Genomic DNA, 16495 nt, shown 5'->3' with positions numbered 1-16495 from the left:
CAACCTTGTGGACTGCTACGAAAAACACCATCGGATTTCAAAGTAGCACGATCTAATTCAAAAATCTCACCCAATTGAGCACGTCTAGCATATTTTTTCATAGTAGTGGGATCATAAAAATTATTAAATTAATAAGGGCGTCTCTAAATTATAGGAATTGAAATCGGGAATTGAAGAAATATTGGCTTCTGGCAGCAACATGCTATGGGGTGGTGGTCCAGCTTATGGGATCAAATCAATACGTTCTAAGAAGATATTTGAATATCAATCTTATCGATGATAGACTTGTTTGGAAGTACTTTTAAAATAACTGAAAACGATTTTTGATGAAAATATTTTTGAAATCAATCATTAGTAATCAAAGTGGATCCTAAAAACGCATTTGAAGTGTTTTTTCCAAGAAGCATATATATAATGGTTTTTTCTTTGAAATTGAAAATCAATTTATTATAGTTTTTTCCATAACAATAGTAAATAATAATAATGGGTCTTGATTTTGACGCTTTGACCGCTAGAGCCTAGCTTGGTGGACCTCTTTTAACTTAAAAAGAAATGGCAAGGGCAAGTTGTTGACAAGATTCCAAATCTTGTGACTGGTTCACATATATTCTATCATTTCACACTGACCTTCAATACGTTAAACAGAACTCAAAAGTATCTAGCATTCCACAGCGCCTTGAGTGCTAAGCAAATTACAAGGGACAAGAGAGAGTAATGGGTTCCATGGAAGTAGTGGGTGAAGATGTCCAGCCGAGAAGTTACTGGAGATGCAGCAAACAAGATTTCCTGCCCGAAGAATCCTTTCAGAATTGGAGCACATACCGAGCGGCCCTGTCGCAAACAGGCCACAGGTTCAAGAACCGTCTCCTCAGCAGATCGAATGACAACGATGAGATTCGGGAGCTTCGGAAGCAAAGTGAGAACGACATGAAGCGCTGCCTCACGTGGTGGGATCTCATCTGGTTCGGGTTTGGTTCGGTCATTGGTGCAGGCATCTTTGTGCTTACTGGCCAAGAAACGCATAAGCATGCTGGACCGGCTATTGTCTTGTCCTACGTTGCGTCTGGTATCTCGGCAATGCTCTCTGTCTTCTGCTACACAGAGTTTTCAGTAGAAGTCCCGGTGGCCGGCGGAGCTTTTGCTTACCTGCGGATAGAACTGGGGGACTTTGTTGCATTCATAACAGCAGGAAACATACTTCTAGAGAGCATTGTCGGAAGTGCAGCAGTTGCTAGAGCATGGACTTCTTACTTCACAACGCTCTTGAATCGTCCTTCCAACTCGCTACGCATCCACACAAATCTGGCGGAGGGGTTCAATCTGCTGGACCCGATAGCCGTCGCTGTACTAGCAGTAGCTGCAACAATTGCAATGATCAGCACAAGGAAGACCTCTTACTTGAACTGGATAGCATCTGCAGTCAATAACGTTATCATTTTGTTTGTGATAGTTGCAGCGTTTGTCCACGCCAAGCCGTCGAATTTGAAGCCCTTTTTTCCCTTCGGGGCCAAAGGAGTCTTTCAGGCAGCTGCAATTGTTTACTTTGCTTATGGAGGATTTGACAATATCGCCACCATGGCCGAAGAAACAAAAAATCCATCCAGAGACATACCGCTCGGATTGCTTGGATCAATGACAATCATCACCGTCGTATACTGTTTAATGGCACTTTCACTGCCTATGATGCAGAAATACACAGATATAGACCCAAATGCAGCCTACTCTGTGGCATTTCAAAGCGTTGGCATGACATGGGCCAAGTACCTGGTAGCTCTTGGTGCACTTAAGGGAATGACCACTGTTCTTCTGGTTGGGACACTTGGACAGGCACGGTATATCACTCATATTGCACGAGCCCACATGATTCCACCATGGTTTGCTCTTGTTCATCCAAAGACAGGAACCCCCATAAACGCTACAGTTTTGATTGCCATCTCAAGTGGCTGCATCGCTTTCTTTTCGAGCTTGGATGTCTTGGCGAGCCTGTTATCAGTGAGCACGCTCTTTATCTTCATGATGATGGCAGTCGCACTTCTAGTGAGGAGATACTATGTGAGAGAAATCACCCCACAACAACACCTCTGGAAGCTAGCAAGTTTCTTGCTGATCATTATTGCTTCCTCAATGGGGACTTCAGCTTACTGGGGGCTGAATCCCAATGGTTGGGTTGGCTACGTCGTGACGGTTCCTCTTTGGTTCTTTGGGACTTTGGCGATGGCGGTGTTTTTACCTCAACAAAGGTCACCAAAAGTTTGGGGAGTTCCGCTGGTTCCTTGGTTGCCATCCTTGTCAATTGCGACAAACATCTTCCTTATGGGATCCTTGGGTCCTGAAGCTTTTGAAAGATTTGGAATCTGTACTGTGGTAATGCTTATTTACTATGTCTTCTTTGGTCTGCATGCAACTTACGATATGGCGCATAAGCAAGACACGCCAGAATCCCTGAAAGTCGATGGCGGCAATATCAGAGAGAAGGCAGAGCCTTGAAATCATAGCACTCTCTGAATGTTTGTATGAATGCTGCTTCAGTTTCTTTTCATGTTATGATGCAACGTGTTCCGAGTAAAAATTGTTCTTAGTGTAACAGTAAACAAAACTATACTACTTGCAGCAATGTGATGATTACTTATAAATGAGTATCAAATGTCAGAATAATGCTGGAAATAGAATGCAAGCTGAACAAATGCATTAATCTGCGTACAAAAGTTAAAATATACAAGGCTGGGTTCATGGCATCCTTGCCACAGTAGGAAGAAAGAAGGCGCACCGATACAAATAGCTATGTGGAGATTTTGTTTGGTAATATGCAATCTACAATCAATTGACAGTTGAAGTTTGTTGTTCACTTTCGCTCAGTCTTGTCAGCAATGAAAGCGGTACAAAATAGTAAGAGAGAGTTAATTCTCAGACACATTTCACCACTAACCCAACGGTGTCACTACAACGCAAATAGATATTGGAAATTCGTTATGCTAGTAAAAGTTGTTCCACATTTTAGCATTAATACATTAATAGCCATCTAGTCGTAGACACAAAATGGAACAAATGAAAAAAAAAAAAAAAAAAAAAAAAAAAAAAAAAAAAAAGAAGAAGAAGAAATAAAAGTAATTCCAGGTTCAAGAAAATCGATTACCATAACATGTCAGGCATAAGATGAAGAGATCAGTCTTCAAGTCTGTACCTGACTCCAAATTCACCTTTTTACCAACAGACATTTCAATATTCTCCAACAAGCTTATTGCCCCAGGTCGACCTGCACGAACTTAGAACCAAGGAAAAATCAAAATTTAGTTGTCTGTCTTTTCTGAAGAAAAAAAAAAAGAAGTAAATGCCTAATGAGAGATTTGATTGCAGTTCGTATAGTTTCAGTCAAGTACCTTTGTCATCTGCAGATTTGACCTATGCTGCTTAGAGGAATGAACTATTTTGCTCACTTCATAAAACAGCTGTCCAAACATCACAATTTGCAAGAGTGCCGACTGTAAGAGACCGTGAAGCAAATCCACTTTTTCAGAAGTTTCATATGAGAACAATTTGGTAGAAAGAAACGTAAAGCAGATAATGCCAATGGTAGTAATTCTAAGTACCTATGAAAGGCTGGATCACTTATATCATTAATCCTTCAACCAAAAGTTAGCCTCATTATTTCTGGTTTCCTTCTCCAAAAGAATAGACAGAAACTGAAATATGCCAACCGAAAATGAAAATTATGTTGTAGAACGATCACTGATATTAAAGTAACATTACTCTACGCAGCAGAAACCAATATTGATTTTCCAATCCTTGGCATACTATGTGCCCTTATATCCAAAGACAAATTTGTATTATCAACAATCTTCTAAGTTACAGCGTAGACCGCCAACTATATAAGGCAAGCGTAATGCATGCCAGTAAAGTTTAGATTGTAGTATGTGAGAAAATATGGGAGATTGAAATGAAAAGACATCACCTCCTATTTTTTACTCTAAAGAGTTTAATACCTAGCTCCGACAACCAAAGTAAGAAAGAAATAGTTCCAGTCACCGTCTAACCAAGCTTTGATGAGAAAAATAAATAAAAGCCTTACTTTAAGACTAGCAATATAGGCTGCTCCAACATTTGTCAATGGCTGCTCTAACCTTCTTAGGCTTGCAAAGCTCTTGCACAACTTTTGTCCACACAGAGGCTTTGGGTGGCAAAAACTTTTTCAGCATTACTTCCACAATCTGGGAAGCACCTACTATCCTCTGCTGCTTAAATAGACGGACAACAAGCTCATTTAGGAACTCCCTTCCATCTTGAGGCGGGTTGAGCTTTTCTCTCAAAGTTCTCAGGAAGATGTCACATGTAACTGAATCGGGATCGCAACCCCTATCCAGCATTCTATTTAAAATATCAATGGCAAGGGAGATATTACTCTGCTTGCAGATAGCATCGAAAAGTATGTTAAAAGTGATAACATCTGGTTGACATTCAGGCTCCTGACAAAGCATTTCATTGAAAAGTTTCAAACCCTGCTCAACCAAACCATCATTGCAAAGGCCATGAATCATTGAACTATAAGCCACAACATCAGGTTTATGTCCACTTCCCAACATCTTCTGCCACACCATCAGGGCCTCTTTGAGTTGCCCATCCTTGCATAAACCATGAATTAGGACACTGTAACACACCTCGTTATGCATAAAATTCTTGTTTGCCATTTCATTCCACAAACGAATGGCTTTTTTACTCTGACCCGTCTGAAAGAACCCCCTCATTAAGGAGCTATAAGTGAAGGAATTGGGCATGTAACCATTACTCACCATCTCACAGAATACTTCCTTGCCTTCATCTGGTTTTCCTTCTCGACAAAGGCCATCTATCAGAGCACTATAGACAACAGTGTTGGGTCTACATCCCTTCTCCATCATCTCCTTCCACAATGTCATTGCATCATCAGATTTTCCCTCCTTGAACAGTCCACTAACAAGGACCGAATAAATATACTCATTTGCATGACGCCCTCTTTCCTCCATAGAGATCAACACTCGAGCCCCATCAACTGCTCGTCCTTGCTTAACAAGTCCATTGATGATTGTTCCGTATGTCACATCATTAGGCACACATTTATTTGAAATCATTCGATCCAAAAGACTAACTGCCTTATCCAACTTACCCTTGAGACACAAACCATGAATAAGGGTGTTATAAGTGACTTCATTTGGAACACAGCCTTTGAGAAACATATTATCAACAAGCTTCGCTGCACGTGCCAAGTCACCCTTCTTGCACAATGCGTTTATTAACACATTAAAAGTCATAGGACTCGGCAAGCACCCCTCAATTTGCATTTCATCCAACAAAAAAACCGCCTCATCAATCCTATTATCCTTGCATAATCCATCCATCAATGTACAATACGTGAACACATCAGGAGTGCAATTCCTACTCGGCATTTCTCTAAACAATTCGACTGCTCTATCAACCAATCCAAACTTACACATGGCCTTGATAATCAGATTATAACTGAGTACATTGGGCGAAATGTTCAAGTTTGCAGTACCAACAACACGGGAATAAAACTCTATAGCATGAGAATAATGGCCCTCCTGTATAATGACATTAAGAACCGAATTAAACGACTTAACAGTTCGTCTACACTGAAATTCATCCACCATTCTGTAGAACAATTCTACAGCTTTATTGGGTAAATGCGCTTTTCCAAAAGCTCTAAACATCAGAATAAAGCTCTTCTCAATAAAAACCCGCCTTTCGCGCTTCATGCGATCCAAAACCTGCTCCAGGGACCGAAAATCACCCGAATTCGCGTAATTCTCAATGAGTGAATAAAATGTCGAATCACCCGATCTGTAAGAACCCAATTTGGCACATTTCCTGAACATTTCATCAGAAATTGGGGGCTGGATTTCGTCATTGTTTACAGGTTCGGCTTCGAGAGTTTGGTTGGATGGAATTGCAACAACTGAATAGTGAGAGAGAAGTGAAGAAGTTAACAACTCACATAGGGGGATTGGATAAAGACCCAGCTTCCAAACGCCCTGTAGGATTGAGCTGCCGAGGAGCTTCGAGTAGTAAGTTGAGAATTTTGGCATGGGATTAGAAGGGTTTCTTCTGGGTTTTGGATTGAAACCTGCATAAATCTCCAAATGGGTAGAGAGATACCGGAATCAAAATACTGGGTCTTGATGCGTTTTTTGGCGTTTCAGATAGAGGCGAAGTCTCCGAGTGAACTCGCTGAGTGGTCTCAGAATATCACACAGTCCCTTAAACCAGAGCAGCAGAAAGAAGGTAACGTGAAGAAATCCTGGTCGGAAGAAGAAGGAGACGCCGTTAGTAAGGGATTACATGCGGGACCGTTAGATCTCCTTCTAATGAGATCGTGCGGTTAATAATTAAACACGCCCTCAGCGATCCCATTTGAATACCAAAGGTCGAAAACACGATTGTTACATAAAACAATATATTATTATGTGTAAGTTTTTTTTCACGTAATGATAAATTATTGAATAAGAATATCACGTGAAGATGAACTCATTTTATGTAAGTTATTCTTTTGTTCCTGAGTTTGAAAGATATTTTTGTGATTTGGGTAAGTTGGATAGAACATTATGTTAGTCCTCTTGCATGATTGCACTTGAGTTCAAATTTCCTTCTTTGTCTCGACCTTTTGGCTAAGATGCAGTGCAAGTGTCGCTCATACGGTGCATTACAGAACGTGAAAGCCGTCACCGATTGCTGCGGTGTCCAGTACAACACTGCAGCTGGCACTCACTTCCACATAAAAGAGTAAATTGTAGCAATGGTCCCTCAACTTTAATCAAATTGGAGCAATGGTCCCTCAACTAAAAATCCATTACCATTGGTCCCTCAACTTATCAAAATGTGTAGCTATAGTCATTTTAATCAATTTTGTCAAAATAAGTTATGTTGGAATGCCCATTTATACAATTAGGGTCTCTCAACTCATCAAAGTGTGTAATTATGGTCATTTTCATCAACCACGTAAAATTTTTTGTCAAAACGAGTTATGTTGGAAAGATCATTGCTACAATTGAGTTAAGGTTAAGGGACCATTTCTCAAGTTAAATTAAAGTTAAGGGACCAATGGTAATGAATTTTTAGTTGAGGGATCATAGCTGCACGTTTTGAGGAGTTGAGGAACCAATGATAATGAATTTTTAGTTGAGGAACTATTGCTTCAATTGAGTTAAAATTAAGAGAATGTAGCTACAATTTACTCCACATAAAATCGTAGAATATGTGAATGATGAGGATGTCGGGCAAGCAGCCGAGCGTCAGTGGAAGGCAAAGGTGGAGGACATGAGGATCAACTTAAAAAACCAAAAGAAGGGCAAAGTCGAAAGAAGAATTTGAGCAACTGCTTGGCTGTTCGTGATGTCTCCCCCGAAAGCCAATTCGGCAGGGATGTATCGATAGGTTTGGGACTGTTGGTGTCCGAATTGACAAAGAGGCGGTGATCAACTTCAGACGAACCCCCGTGTTGCGTTCCCTAGGAGGCCATGGTCTCAAGTCCAAGTGCGAGTTTGTAAGCAAAATGGACTGCCCGGATTAGGAAGTTCAGTTCCAGGTCTACGTCAGTGCCTTGTACAAAGCCAGAGGTGGCCACATTCAGCGGTTACGACAACAATTTAGTCAAGTTGTTCTTGGAAAATGATTGGGAAATATGTCCGTACCATGCCATGGAAGCAGCCATCTCTGACCAACCCACTCAAGCTCTGGTTGTGGTGGACTGATTGTTGTAACTTAATTGTTTCACCACTTTTATAACCTAACAGTTACGAGGACTCGCAAATATAACCTACAAGGGTGGTGATGTCCCTCTTGCTCTTTAAATATGTAAAACAAGCTTTTAGAACACTACGGCAAAATGCAATTGTATTATAATTTATTGGAGAGTTTAGCTTGGCCACACGCCAAGAAAGGCATCATCACATATCATTCATCATGATACAAGCAGCCCACTTGTTATTGTGCACTAGCGTGTAACAGAAAAGTACATATTCTTCGACATTCATGCTGCTGCTTCATCAGTAGAAGAGACTTTGTTAAGGACATAAACCAGATCTCCAACCGTTACGACATTTCCCTTCTGCCCAGTAAGGAAGCTTTTGCAAACTAGGTTCTGCCCAAAGTAAACCTGGAAATCCATTTACTACATGTGAATCACTGCATGGATACTGAAGGAATATGGTGCAAAGCCCTACAGTTACTACCTGTACTCACCTTTCCTTGCTGTTTTCGCGTCGGACGCAAAACTGTATCAGATCGGATTTTCTTAAGAGTGTTATTTGGCTCGGGCCCTGCAATGCCAGTGTCTTGATTGATCGTAGGTACCTTAAAAACACGAAAATTCATTTGTAAACATCAGACGATTCATATTAGTCTTTCTGAAACGCTCAGCTCTTAGTATGATTTTGAGACGAGTATTACATAAATGTTCTTATGTAATTTAGCTTGAGTGTCACCACATAGCAAAAAAATGCAGAAAGGGCAAGACTCTTAACCTTACAACGGGAGCATAGCTTGACACCAAGAAATGTGAGTTTGTCTATTTTGATTTCTGTCCACAAGTCCTCAGAAAATGGTTCGCAACCATCAACAAGAATACTGTGACATGCAAGTAAGAGTTTTCAAGATTCAAAACTGTGAGTATCTATATAAATATATGTTATAACACTGATAACAATTTTGGTAGAATAGAAAATTACTTGGGTGCTGAAACATGTCATTGAAAGTTCAGAAATTTGGATGCTTATTAAAGAATAAACAGATGGAACGATAAATTTAGAATTACTTGGGTCTAAAACGGTTAATTGGTATGGGTTCCATCAGAAGCTGATTCAGTGCATCCATTGATCCCTACGGAATATGTAATGACAAGTTCCAGATTAGAGCCTCCCTCGTAAAAGCAAAAGGACATACTTTTCACATTGCAACTTGACTAACCTGAGATATTAGCATGTAAGGATACATGTCGGAGAACATGGTTTTGTATCCTGGAGCATATTCGGGTTCCACAGGCCTAGTTTCTGAAACTGCATTGGAACACAGTGGGCAGATTAATTAGTTTTGTCCTAATAGTACCTGTGTGCACCACACTGGATGCTATTGCATCTTCAAATTGATTTTCCCATCCAGAATTATGTTTTTACAGATAATCTCAGGTTTTGATTGATCAGCCCTAGTTGGTGCGCTCAGTGCCTAATTCTTTGAAAGCACCATTATAAATTCTACCTGTATTAAAGCGAACAAGTCGACTGGGTTTCCCAATATAATCTGAAAACCATTTTGATGCAGCATTTCCTTCATCTAATGCAGAACCAGACCATTCCCACATGGAAACCCCATCTGCTATTTCTCGTGGTGCACTCAACGAAACCTTAAGTACATCCATGCCAGGTGCTTTTAGTACTGCAAAAAGAATGACAGTTCGTTATTCAATTTAATAACTTCAACAGAACTCACTGAATGTTGAAAGGTAGTGAGCACAATGACCATATGATATGAACAACTACTTTGATTGCCAGTACATCATCAAAATGAATATTTTTTACTACAAAGGGTGAATGAACTTGCAACCACATTCTATATGGGTGAAGAAACAATGATAATATAATATACAACAAAAGAACGTGACTACTTCCAAGTATAAGAAGGAGATTAAAATTCCGAAAAGAGTAAAGCTCCACTTCAACGTCCAACTAAGCATCGCTAATTACAGAAACAAGAACATATCACGTGAGAATTTGATCACTAGTTAGGAGAAAGACATGAGTAAATCACCAAATCTCCTGCTTAAGGATAAAGTTTTTCGGCTACAGAGAGCATATACACAGTAAAAAAATGAGGGAAAACAAACTTTGTAGCAAAACAGAAAATTACTTTCTTTTTACCTAGATAAGAGCTTTTGGTAGGTTCCCAACCCTCGACAAACGCCTCATTTGGCAGCTCTACCTCAACCAAAGCAAGCCTTGGTTCAACTCTTTGAGTATATGCTCTTCCTTTGGAGTTTACAACTAACCACTGCCGATCCCATCGAAATCCTGTACATCCAAAACATATTGGAAAAATCAAACATGCCCTGCACTTCACAATCCAACCAACAATCTTCATTTCAATAATTTATTCCCTGCTACCAAATTAAGAAATATAAAGGACCATCAATCAATAGTGTAAGAAACCGTAAATTCAGCTAAATTTTGTGCTTTTGTGGATGCATTCATTTGCCAGCTCCTATGGATTAACCGAATAACTAAAAGTGATCGAATTCGAGTAACAAGGATAATCAAAATGTTACAAAACCATATTTTCCAAAACCCAATTAGAGCCTCCTGCATAATACTCTTCTCATACGTTTTTCCCCTCCTAGAAAATCAGTGGGTAAAAGAAAACTCCCAGCTTGAATAATGTAAATAGAATAATCCAACAAACTGATAACAGCACTAGAAAAAGTATGGGCGACCCCAAGCCTACAAGGCTCCCCGCTTTGCGAGGGTCGGGAGATGTCTAATGTACGCAGCCTTACCTTTGCAAAGAGACTGTTTCTGCGACTCGAAAAGGCATGGAAATAAAAATAATTAATTTCATGTACAATTTCAACAAATAGGGAGGAAACTCAATTGGGTCAATTTAATATGGATCCTTAATTTAACTTAATCATGCAAGCAATTTGATTTAAAAGCTAAATGATCATTTCCTTCTGGTGCCTCAAGAAAGAAACAGACTTTCATGTACTTTTCAATCATATGGTTAAATAGATTCAACTGGTTCAACAGAAATATCACTAGTGAAATTGAAAGTGGAAGAAATGAGAGTAATAGAGAGAAGGATTGACCGTTGTGAATTAATACATACCAGTTGGAGTGAGAGGAGCTTGGGACACTGAAATTCCGCGGCATGATTTTACTGGGTATATGAAGATTGATGAGACCTTGGCTATGGCTTCTGCTGCTCCTGCCTTCTCCATCCTCTCTCTCTCTCTCTCTCTCTCTCTCTCTCTCTCTCTCTAGCGTTCAAATTTCAGAAAATGGCCTTTTGGAGTGACGAGCTATCTCTTCGTTTTAGTTCTGTTGAACAGTCACTGTGGCGGCTTACCAGTTTGACATATGTCCATGTTTTTCTTCTTTCTTAAAAAAGTTACGTAATATGAAAATATCATTAAATGACCAAAATACCCTTGTACCCCCATTCAATTTGTCCAGTCTTCTCCCTTTCCTTTCTTTTGTTCATAGGCCCCAACTTTGCTTTGTTCCTCTTCTTGGCAAAAGCACATGCGCGCACCAGTTTTCATTTTCAAGTTTAAGCAAATTTAATTAAGGGAGTTTTAACGAAAAATTTGTGATACTGTTTATTTTAACGAAAAATCATATTTTTACACTAAAAAGTCAATCATGGTACTATTCACTTTACCCTTTATTTTATCTTTATCGTTAAAACTTAAAGTTTTCAAACCATTTTCATTAGTTTTCCTTTTAATTAATGGGTTCTTTAATTTTTTTTATTTTTTATGCAATGTTAAAAATACTTGTATAAAAGATTAGAATAACTATTTTAGAAAGGAGCTATGCCAATTCAAAGACAATTACAAGTTATTTTAACTTAAGATAGTACAATTCAAAAGGAAAATGGTGCAACCTCCACTTCAACTTTCTATACTGCGCAAAATTTGCCAAAAACAAAAAGAAATATCTTCCAAATTTTTCTTCATGTTGGAGGACGCCAAAATAATAGGTGGATACTCCACACCTCCGATTTTCCATTTTACAAAAAATCTAAAAATGAAAATCCTGCTCAATTTCCATTTTGTTTGGCTCTTTCATCTTGTGAAAAGGCATGGAAATTTGTTGTTGATTCCTACAAACAAAAAGTGAAGCGGCTAAATATATAATAGGATCAACATTTTCTACACATCTATATTTGTTTGTATGTATTATAGTTGTCGTATATGTAATACTCACATTAAACAATTGAGCGAAAGAGATATTTTGTTGCCAACATGTAATCTCGTCCAAACTTCCAGAAGTTCAAAATGAAAACTTGGTTTCCTTTGGTATATACTATGAGAGACAAAAGAAAAAAAATGAGTGTTGAAATTAATATATTAGAAAATAAAAACGAAATAAAAAAAAAAGTTGACAAGCTAAATATTCTTTCAAAGTAAGGCAGCACATTGGTGCATTGAATTCCATGTGTAGCTTGAAATTGTTGTTCTGAACCAATACCAATATTGACATATCCCTACATTTATGTTTAGAGAGTAAGTTTGGATTCTCAAGCTCAATTCTTATGTCTAGAAATTAAATTTTGATATAACTTTATTAAAATTAAAAGAGTTAAAAGTCCTTACTTAAGACAAGCTATCAAATAAATGAGCCTCATGTCCTACACCCTGGAGTGTTTGTGAACTTTCACCTATGCAAATAAATTCCTACAAAAATTTTGATTAAAAAAAAAAAAAAAAACCATTTGCAAGATAACACATTAATCACTTCATACATGCACAAAATACAATTTAGGTACCTCCATAGCTATTTGTCGTCTTCCAGGAGTTGTTTGACTCTTGGATGTCGATTTAGACTTTTTTTGTTCAAGCGGATCCTTCAGTCGACCGCGTGGATGCTGACTGTAGCTTTTCTCTTAACTCCAACAATTATTGTTTCACAATTATTAGGCTCAACCATTATCTCAACATGTTCTTTACCAGTTGAATCAACCTTGCCTTTCAAATTTTGAACACCACTAGTGCAATCCTTTTCACCAATACTTTTCTTTATTTCTTCCAAGCCTTTAAGCATCTCAATTGAACGATGACGTGCATACTCAGTTAACTTGTCATGTTCTGCAGCTAAGGAAGCAATTTCACGACAAATGACTATAACACTTTCCCAGACTCTTTAGGATTGTCATGAGCACCCACTCCATGGTAATCTTTCATACTTCTAGCCTTCACCACTCTTGTCCATCGATTTAATATGTAATGGGATGGGATTTTTTTTTTCACATTCTTATCAAGCACTTTGATTGCATGACCACATAAAATCCCAACAAAAGAGAATTGCATACAGCTAGAATCAACTATATGTGTTGAAGCTTCAAATTTAACCAAGTGTTCTTGACATTTACTAGCACAAAATACTCTGTACTCCGTAATCATCTTAGACTTGTCAACTTTGTGAATACTACAACCAAGAAAGCATGTATAATCTTTTTGGAAAAGTTTAAATACTTCTGGGGTATAAACCTCCACCACTTGCTACAACATTTCTACATTTGCTAATAATATAGGACTAGCCTCAATCATCTTGAAATCAACAAGTAATTCTTGATATGTTCGATCTACCAACACTCTCTTATAATGCTCAAAGAATCGTAGAAAATCATGTTTAGGCTTCAAATATTTTTTTAAGACTTTGTTCATCGATTCACTACGTTGTGTGATCTTCATGTCCACGGTGAAAGTATGCCGCCCATACACCAAAACCCATTTTTCTTGCAAGTTAAATATGTCACGCAACCAATTGTTGTCTTGAAGGCTATATTTCTCAAGTTTATTATTTCATGCTAGTAGCCACTCATTTCCATCTTCATAATCATGTACACATGTACTGAAATCATGAGCAAATTCTGTTGATATGTGAAAAACATGGCTCAAATTCTTGGCTACATTTTGATAAATGTGCCAAACACATAATCAATGACAAGTTTCATGATAGACTTCAAATATTACCCTTGACATTGCAACCGATTGATCTGTAAGAATTGTTCTTGGTTGTTTTCTAGACATTGCTGAAAGAAAAGCATTAAATAGCCACCGAAAAGAAGTTGTAGTTTCATCATACAACAAAGCTATACCAAATACTACAGTTTGCTTATGATGGTTAACTCCAACAAATGGTGCAAATGGTCGATCATATTCGTTGGTTCGATAAGTGGTATCAAAGCACATAACATCACCAAAGAGATTATAATCACTTACCGAACATGCACTAGCCCAAAATATGTTTGTGATCATATCATCATCATCAACTTGCATTGCATAAAAATAGGAGGAGATTTCCGAGTGCATTTTTATGGAAATACAGCAATATAGCACAAACATCTCCTTTTTTTCATTTTAGTCTTTCGCTTGCTATGTATATAATTCTTATAATCTTTATCCAAAAATCCAAGATTGTTACGACCTCCAACTTCTATGCTCATTAGGTCCGCAATTGCTTTAATAGGTAATTCTGCCTTTTCTGCATCATCAACGTGTGTTTTTTGAGCCTCAGACATTCTTCTATTGACTTTAAGCATATGCTTCATTGGTGTTGCAATCAAATCATGATTATGGCCTTCCTCAAATGACACAACCCTAAATTTTCCACTCTTCTCATATGTGCTCGGCAACCAACTCTTGAAATTGGTTGCGAATAAGTTACAATTTCATGTTGTTTGTCTTTTTGTCGGTAACCTTCTTTTGAGCAACAATAACTTACTCGTGACACCAAATTCATCTTGCCTTTTGTCTGTTGATGTTTCCGTACATTGAAACCACACTTTTCCACCATAATCTACATAAAACTTATATGCACTATCACACGAACTAAATTCCCTTCCAAGTACATCCACATGAACTTCCGCCCTATACAGATTATTCGCGGGTGGATTATTAGTTTGGGCCTCAGCTTGTAAATCAACTCCGGAATCACCACATGGCCCATTGATTAAACCTGAAGTGTCCATCTCTAGAGGTGGAAAAAATTCCCAAAAATCCCGAACCGAACCAAAAAAATCCCGATCCCAAACCAAAAATTTCCCAAGCCGAAATTCTCGAAATTTTTGGGATGCTATCCCGAACCGATCCCAAAATTTCGGTATGGGATTCGGGATTGGCTTCTCGATATTTCGGGAATCCCATACCAAACCGAAAATATATAATATTAATTATTATATATATATATTATTCTTTTATAATTGATGCTAGTAGTTTATAATTCATGCTCTGCAACCTAGAATACCCTACACCTTGCATATTTTTCATGTTTTGTTTGATATTCATGTGGATTTTATTATTGCTGCTGCCATGACTGATGATTTTAGAAGGCTTGATTAGTTTGTCTCTCAACATATTGCAAAAAGGGTTTAATTAATTTGAATTTTGACTATGATAAAAACAGTCAGCCAGTGTTCAATTAAATATTAGTGTTAATGAAATGAAATTCCTAGTTCATGAATGTGTTCTTGAATTATATATTTGAAGAACAATTCATAATTTCATATTTCAATTTGGGATTCCCGATTTGTCCCAAAATCCCGAAAATATTTCGGGATTCCCGAAATTTGGGACTCCCGAAAATTTGGTTTGGGATTGGTCTTCAAATTCCCGTCCCGAAAAATTTTGGTTTGGGATTCGGGATACTAGTTTCGGTATGGTATCCCATACCGAACCACCCCTATCCATCTCTAGTAATCTGAAAAACAAAAATATTGTGAACAAATGAGTTTTTAAACTTAAACAACCACCACATGAGTATTTTTTTTGTTTTTTTTCAAACATATTGCTTGCAAATTGATGAATCGAAAAAGACAACTTTGGATTAACTACACAACCCAATGAACCATATACATGAAAAAGAATCAGCCACTTTTCAAAATAATAAATTATGGATTTATATATGCACATTGTACGGGGAACAAGCATCGAATGAGAAGAAAATTAGATGCTTGAAAAACAAGTGAAAGAACAGTAACCCTAAATAACAAGAATTAGAGTCATAATTCCCAAATATCAAAAACCGACTAATTAAATTTGCCAAAACTTGAAATTAAAATGGGTGCATATATACCTGATGTTGCTGATGAGATATGGAGATTAAAGAGAATCCATGATTAAGAGGATTGGCTTTTGTCTAAGATGAGGAATAAAAGAAAAGTTGGGGTCTGCGAAACAAAAAAGAGGAAGGGAAGAAGACTGGACAAATTGAACCAGGGCATAAGGTTATTTTGGTCTTTACATAATGTTTTAATATTACATAATTTTTATAGAAGGGAGAAAAACAGTGGACAAGTGTCAAACTGGTAAGCAGCCACAGTAGTTATTCAACAGGACTTCCTGCTAACTATTAAGCAGTCAAGTTTTGTCCTTTCAATATTACTTGATTACTCAAACGATGAGTAGTTATTTCTATTCAAAATGATTCATTGTTAATTTATAGAATTATGTGTTTAGGATCAAAACCGTTCATAATACTAAGGTTGTTTTGTTATCAACTGTATAAAAACAAATGAATGGAATTGGTAAAAGCATTACGAACCGTTTATGTATTTGTTATAATAGATTGACTAAACAACTTTAGTTTTAATTCATTTCTTGCAAAAAAATTTTACAATGTGAATCATAATATGAACGATTCTGATCATAGACATAAAGTTTATGATTAAAATACAAAGAGTTTTTAAATAGCCAAACATTATTCGAAAAAGGCAAAACTTTGTTGGTGCTTCCATACAT

At 37.6% G+C, this 16495-nt stretch overlaps 3 protein-coding genes and 1 pseudogene across 4 annotated transcripts; 1 reads left to right on the top strand and 3 right to left on the bottom strand.

Annotated features, from left to right (window-relative positions):
- Window positions 1-549: 549 nt before the first annotated feature.
- On the top strand, window positions 550-2675 carry LOC137727303 (cationic amino acid transporter 5-like). The gene has a single exon (XM_068466167.1). It carries the CDS (start codon window positions 715-717, stop codon window positions 2485-2487), a length of 1773 nt encoding a protein of 590 aa, XP_068322268.1. The 5' UTR covers window positions 550-714; the 3' UTR covers window positions 2488-2675.
- Window positions 2676-3090: 415 nt separating this feature from the next.
- LOC137728909 (pentatricopeptide repeat-containing protein At4g20090-like) lies at window positions 3091-6348 on the bottom strand. 2 transcript variants are annotated; one of them, XM_068467708.1, is made up of 4 exons: window positions 4067-6348; window positions 3588-3680; window positions 3378-3479; window positions 3091-3262 (listed from the first exon to the last, which is right to left on the bottom strand). In XM_068467708.1, exon 1 carries the CDS (start codon window positions 6072-6074, stop codon window positions 4074-4076), a length of 2001 nt encoding a protein of 666 aa, XP_068323809.1. In that variant the 5' UTR covers window positions 6075-6348; the 3' UTR covers window positions 3091-3262; window positions 3378-3479; window positions 3588-3680; window positions 4067-4073. The 2 variants fall into 2 exon arrangements, with proteins under 2 accessions (XP_068323809.1, XP_068323810.1); XM_068467709.1 differs by having other exon boundaries at window positions 3091-3253.
- A 1502-nt stretch (window positions 6349-7850) lies between these two features.
- Window positions 7851-11025, bottom strand: LOC137729173 (uncharacterized). Its single transcript, XM_068468022.1, has 8 exons — window positions 10858-11025; window positions 9897-10046; window positions 9238-9414; window positions 8950-9038; window positions 8798-8862; window positions 8508-8610; window positions 8227-8337; window positions 7851-8140 (listed from the first exon to the last, which is right to left on the bottom strand). The coding sequence occupies exons 1-8, from the start codon at window positions 10967-10969 to the stop codon at window positions 8015-8017; spliced, it is 933 nt and encodes a 310-aa protein (XP_068324123.1). The 5' UTR covers window positions 10970-11025; the 3' UTR covers window positions 7851-8014.
- Window positions 11026-12602: 1577 nt separating this feature from the next.
- On the bottom strand, window positions 12603-14727 carry LOC137728471 (protein FAR1-RELATED SEQUENCE 5-like; annotated as a pseudogene).
- Between the last annotated feature and the right edge of the window lie 1768 nt (window positions 14728-16495).

This window comes from Pyrus communis, chromosome 3, assembly GCF_963583255.1.
Source record: "Pyrus communis chromosome 3, drPyrComm1.1, whole genome shotgun sequence".
Lineage (NCBI taxonomy): Eukaryota > Viridiplantae > Streptophyta > Magnoliopsida > Rosales > Rosaceae > Pyrus > Pyrus communis.
This window is presented reverse-complemented; position numbering and strand designations above follow the sequence as displayed.

Excerpts from the sequence above, each read along its gene's own strand:
- LOC137727303 (XM_068466167.1), top strand. The coding sequence starts at position 715 with ATGGGTTCCATGGAAGTAGTGGGTGAAGATGTCCAGCCGAGAAGTTAC.
- LOC137728909 (XM_068467708.1), bottom strand. The coding sequence starts at position 6,074 with ATGCCAAAATTCTCAACTTACTACTCGAAGCTCCTCGGCAGCTCAATC.
- LOC137729173 (XM_068468022.1), bottom strand. The coding sequence starts at position 10,969 with ATGGAGAAGGCAGGAGCAGCAGAAGCCATAGCCAAGGTCTCATCAATC. Across the intron at positions 10,047-10,857 it reads AGCTCCTCTCACTCCAACTG|GATTTCGATGGGATCGGCAG; the intron begins GTATGTATTAAT and ends TTGGATGTACAG. Across the intron at positions 8,611-8,797 it reads ATTAACCGTTTTAGACCCAA|TATTCTTGTTGATGGTTGCG; the intron begins GTAATTCTAAAT and ends TGCATGTCACAG.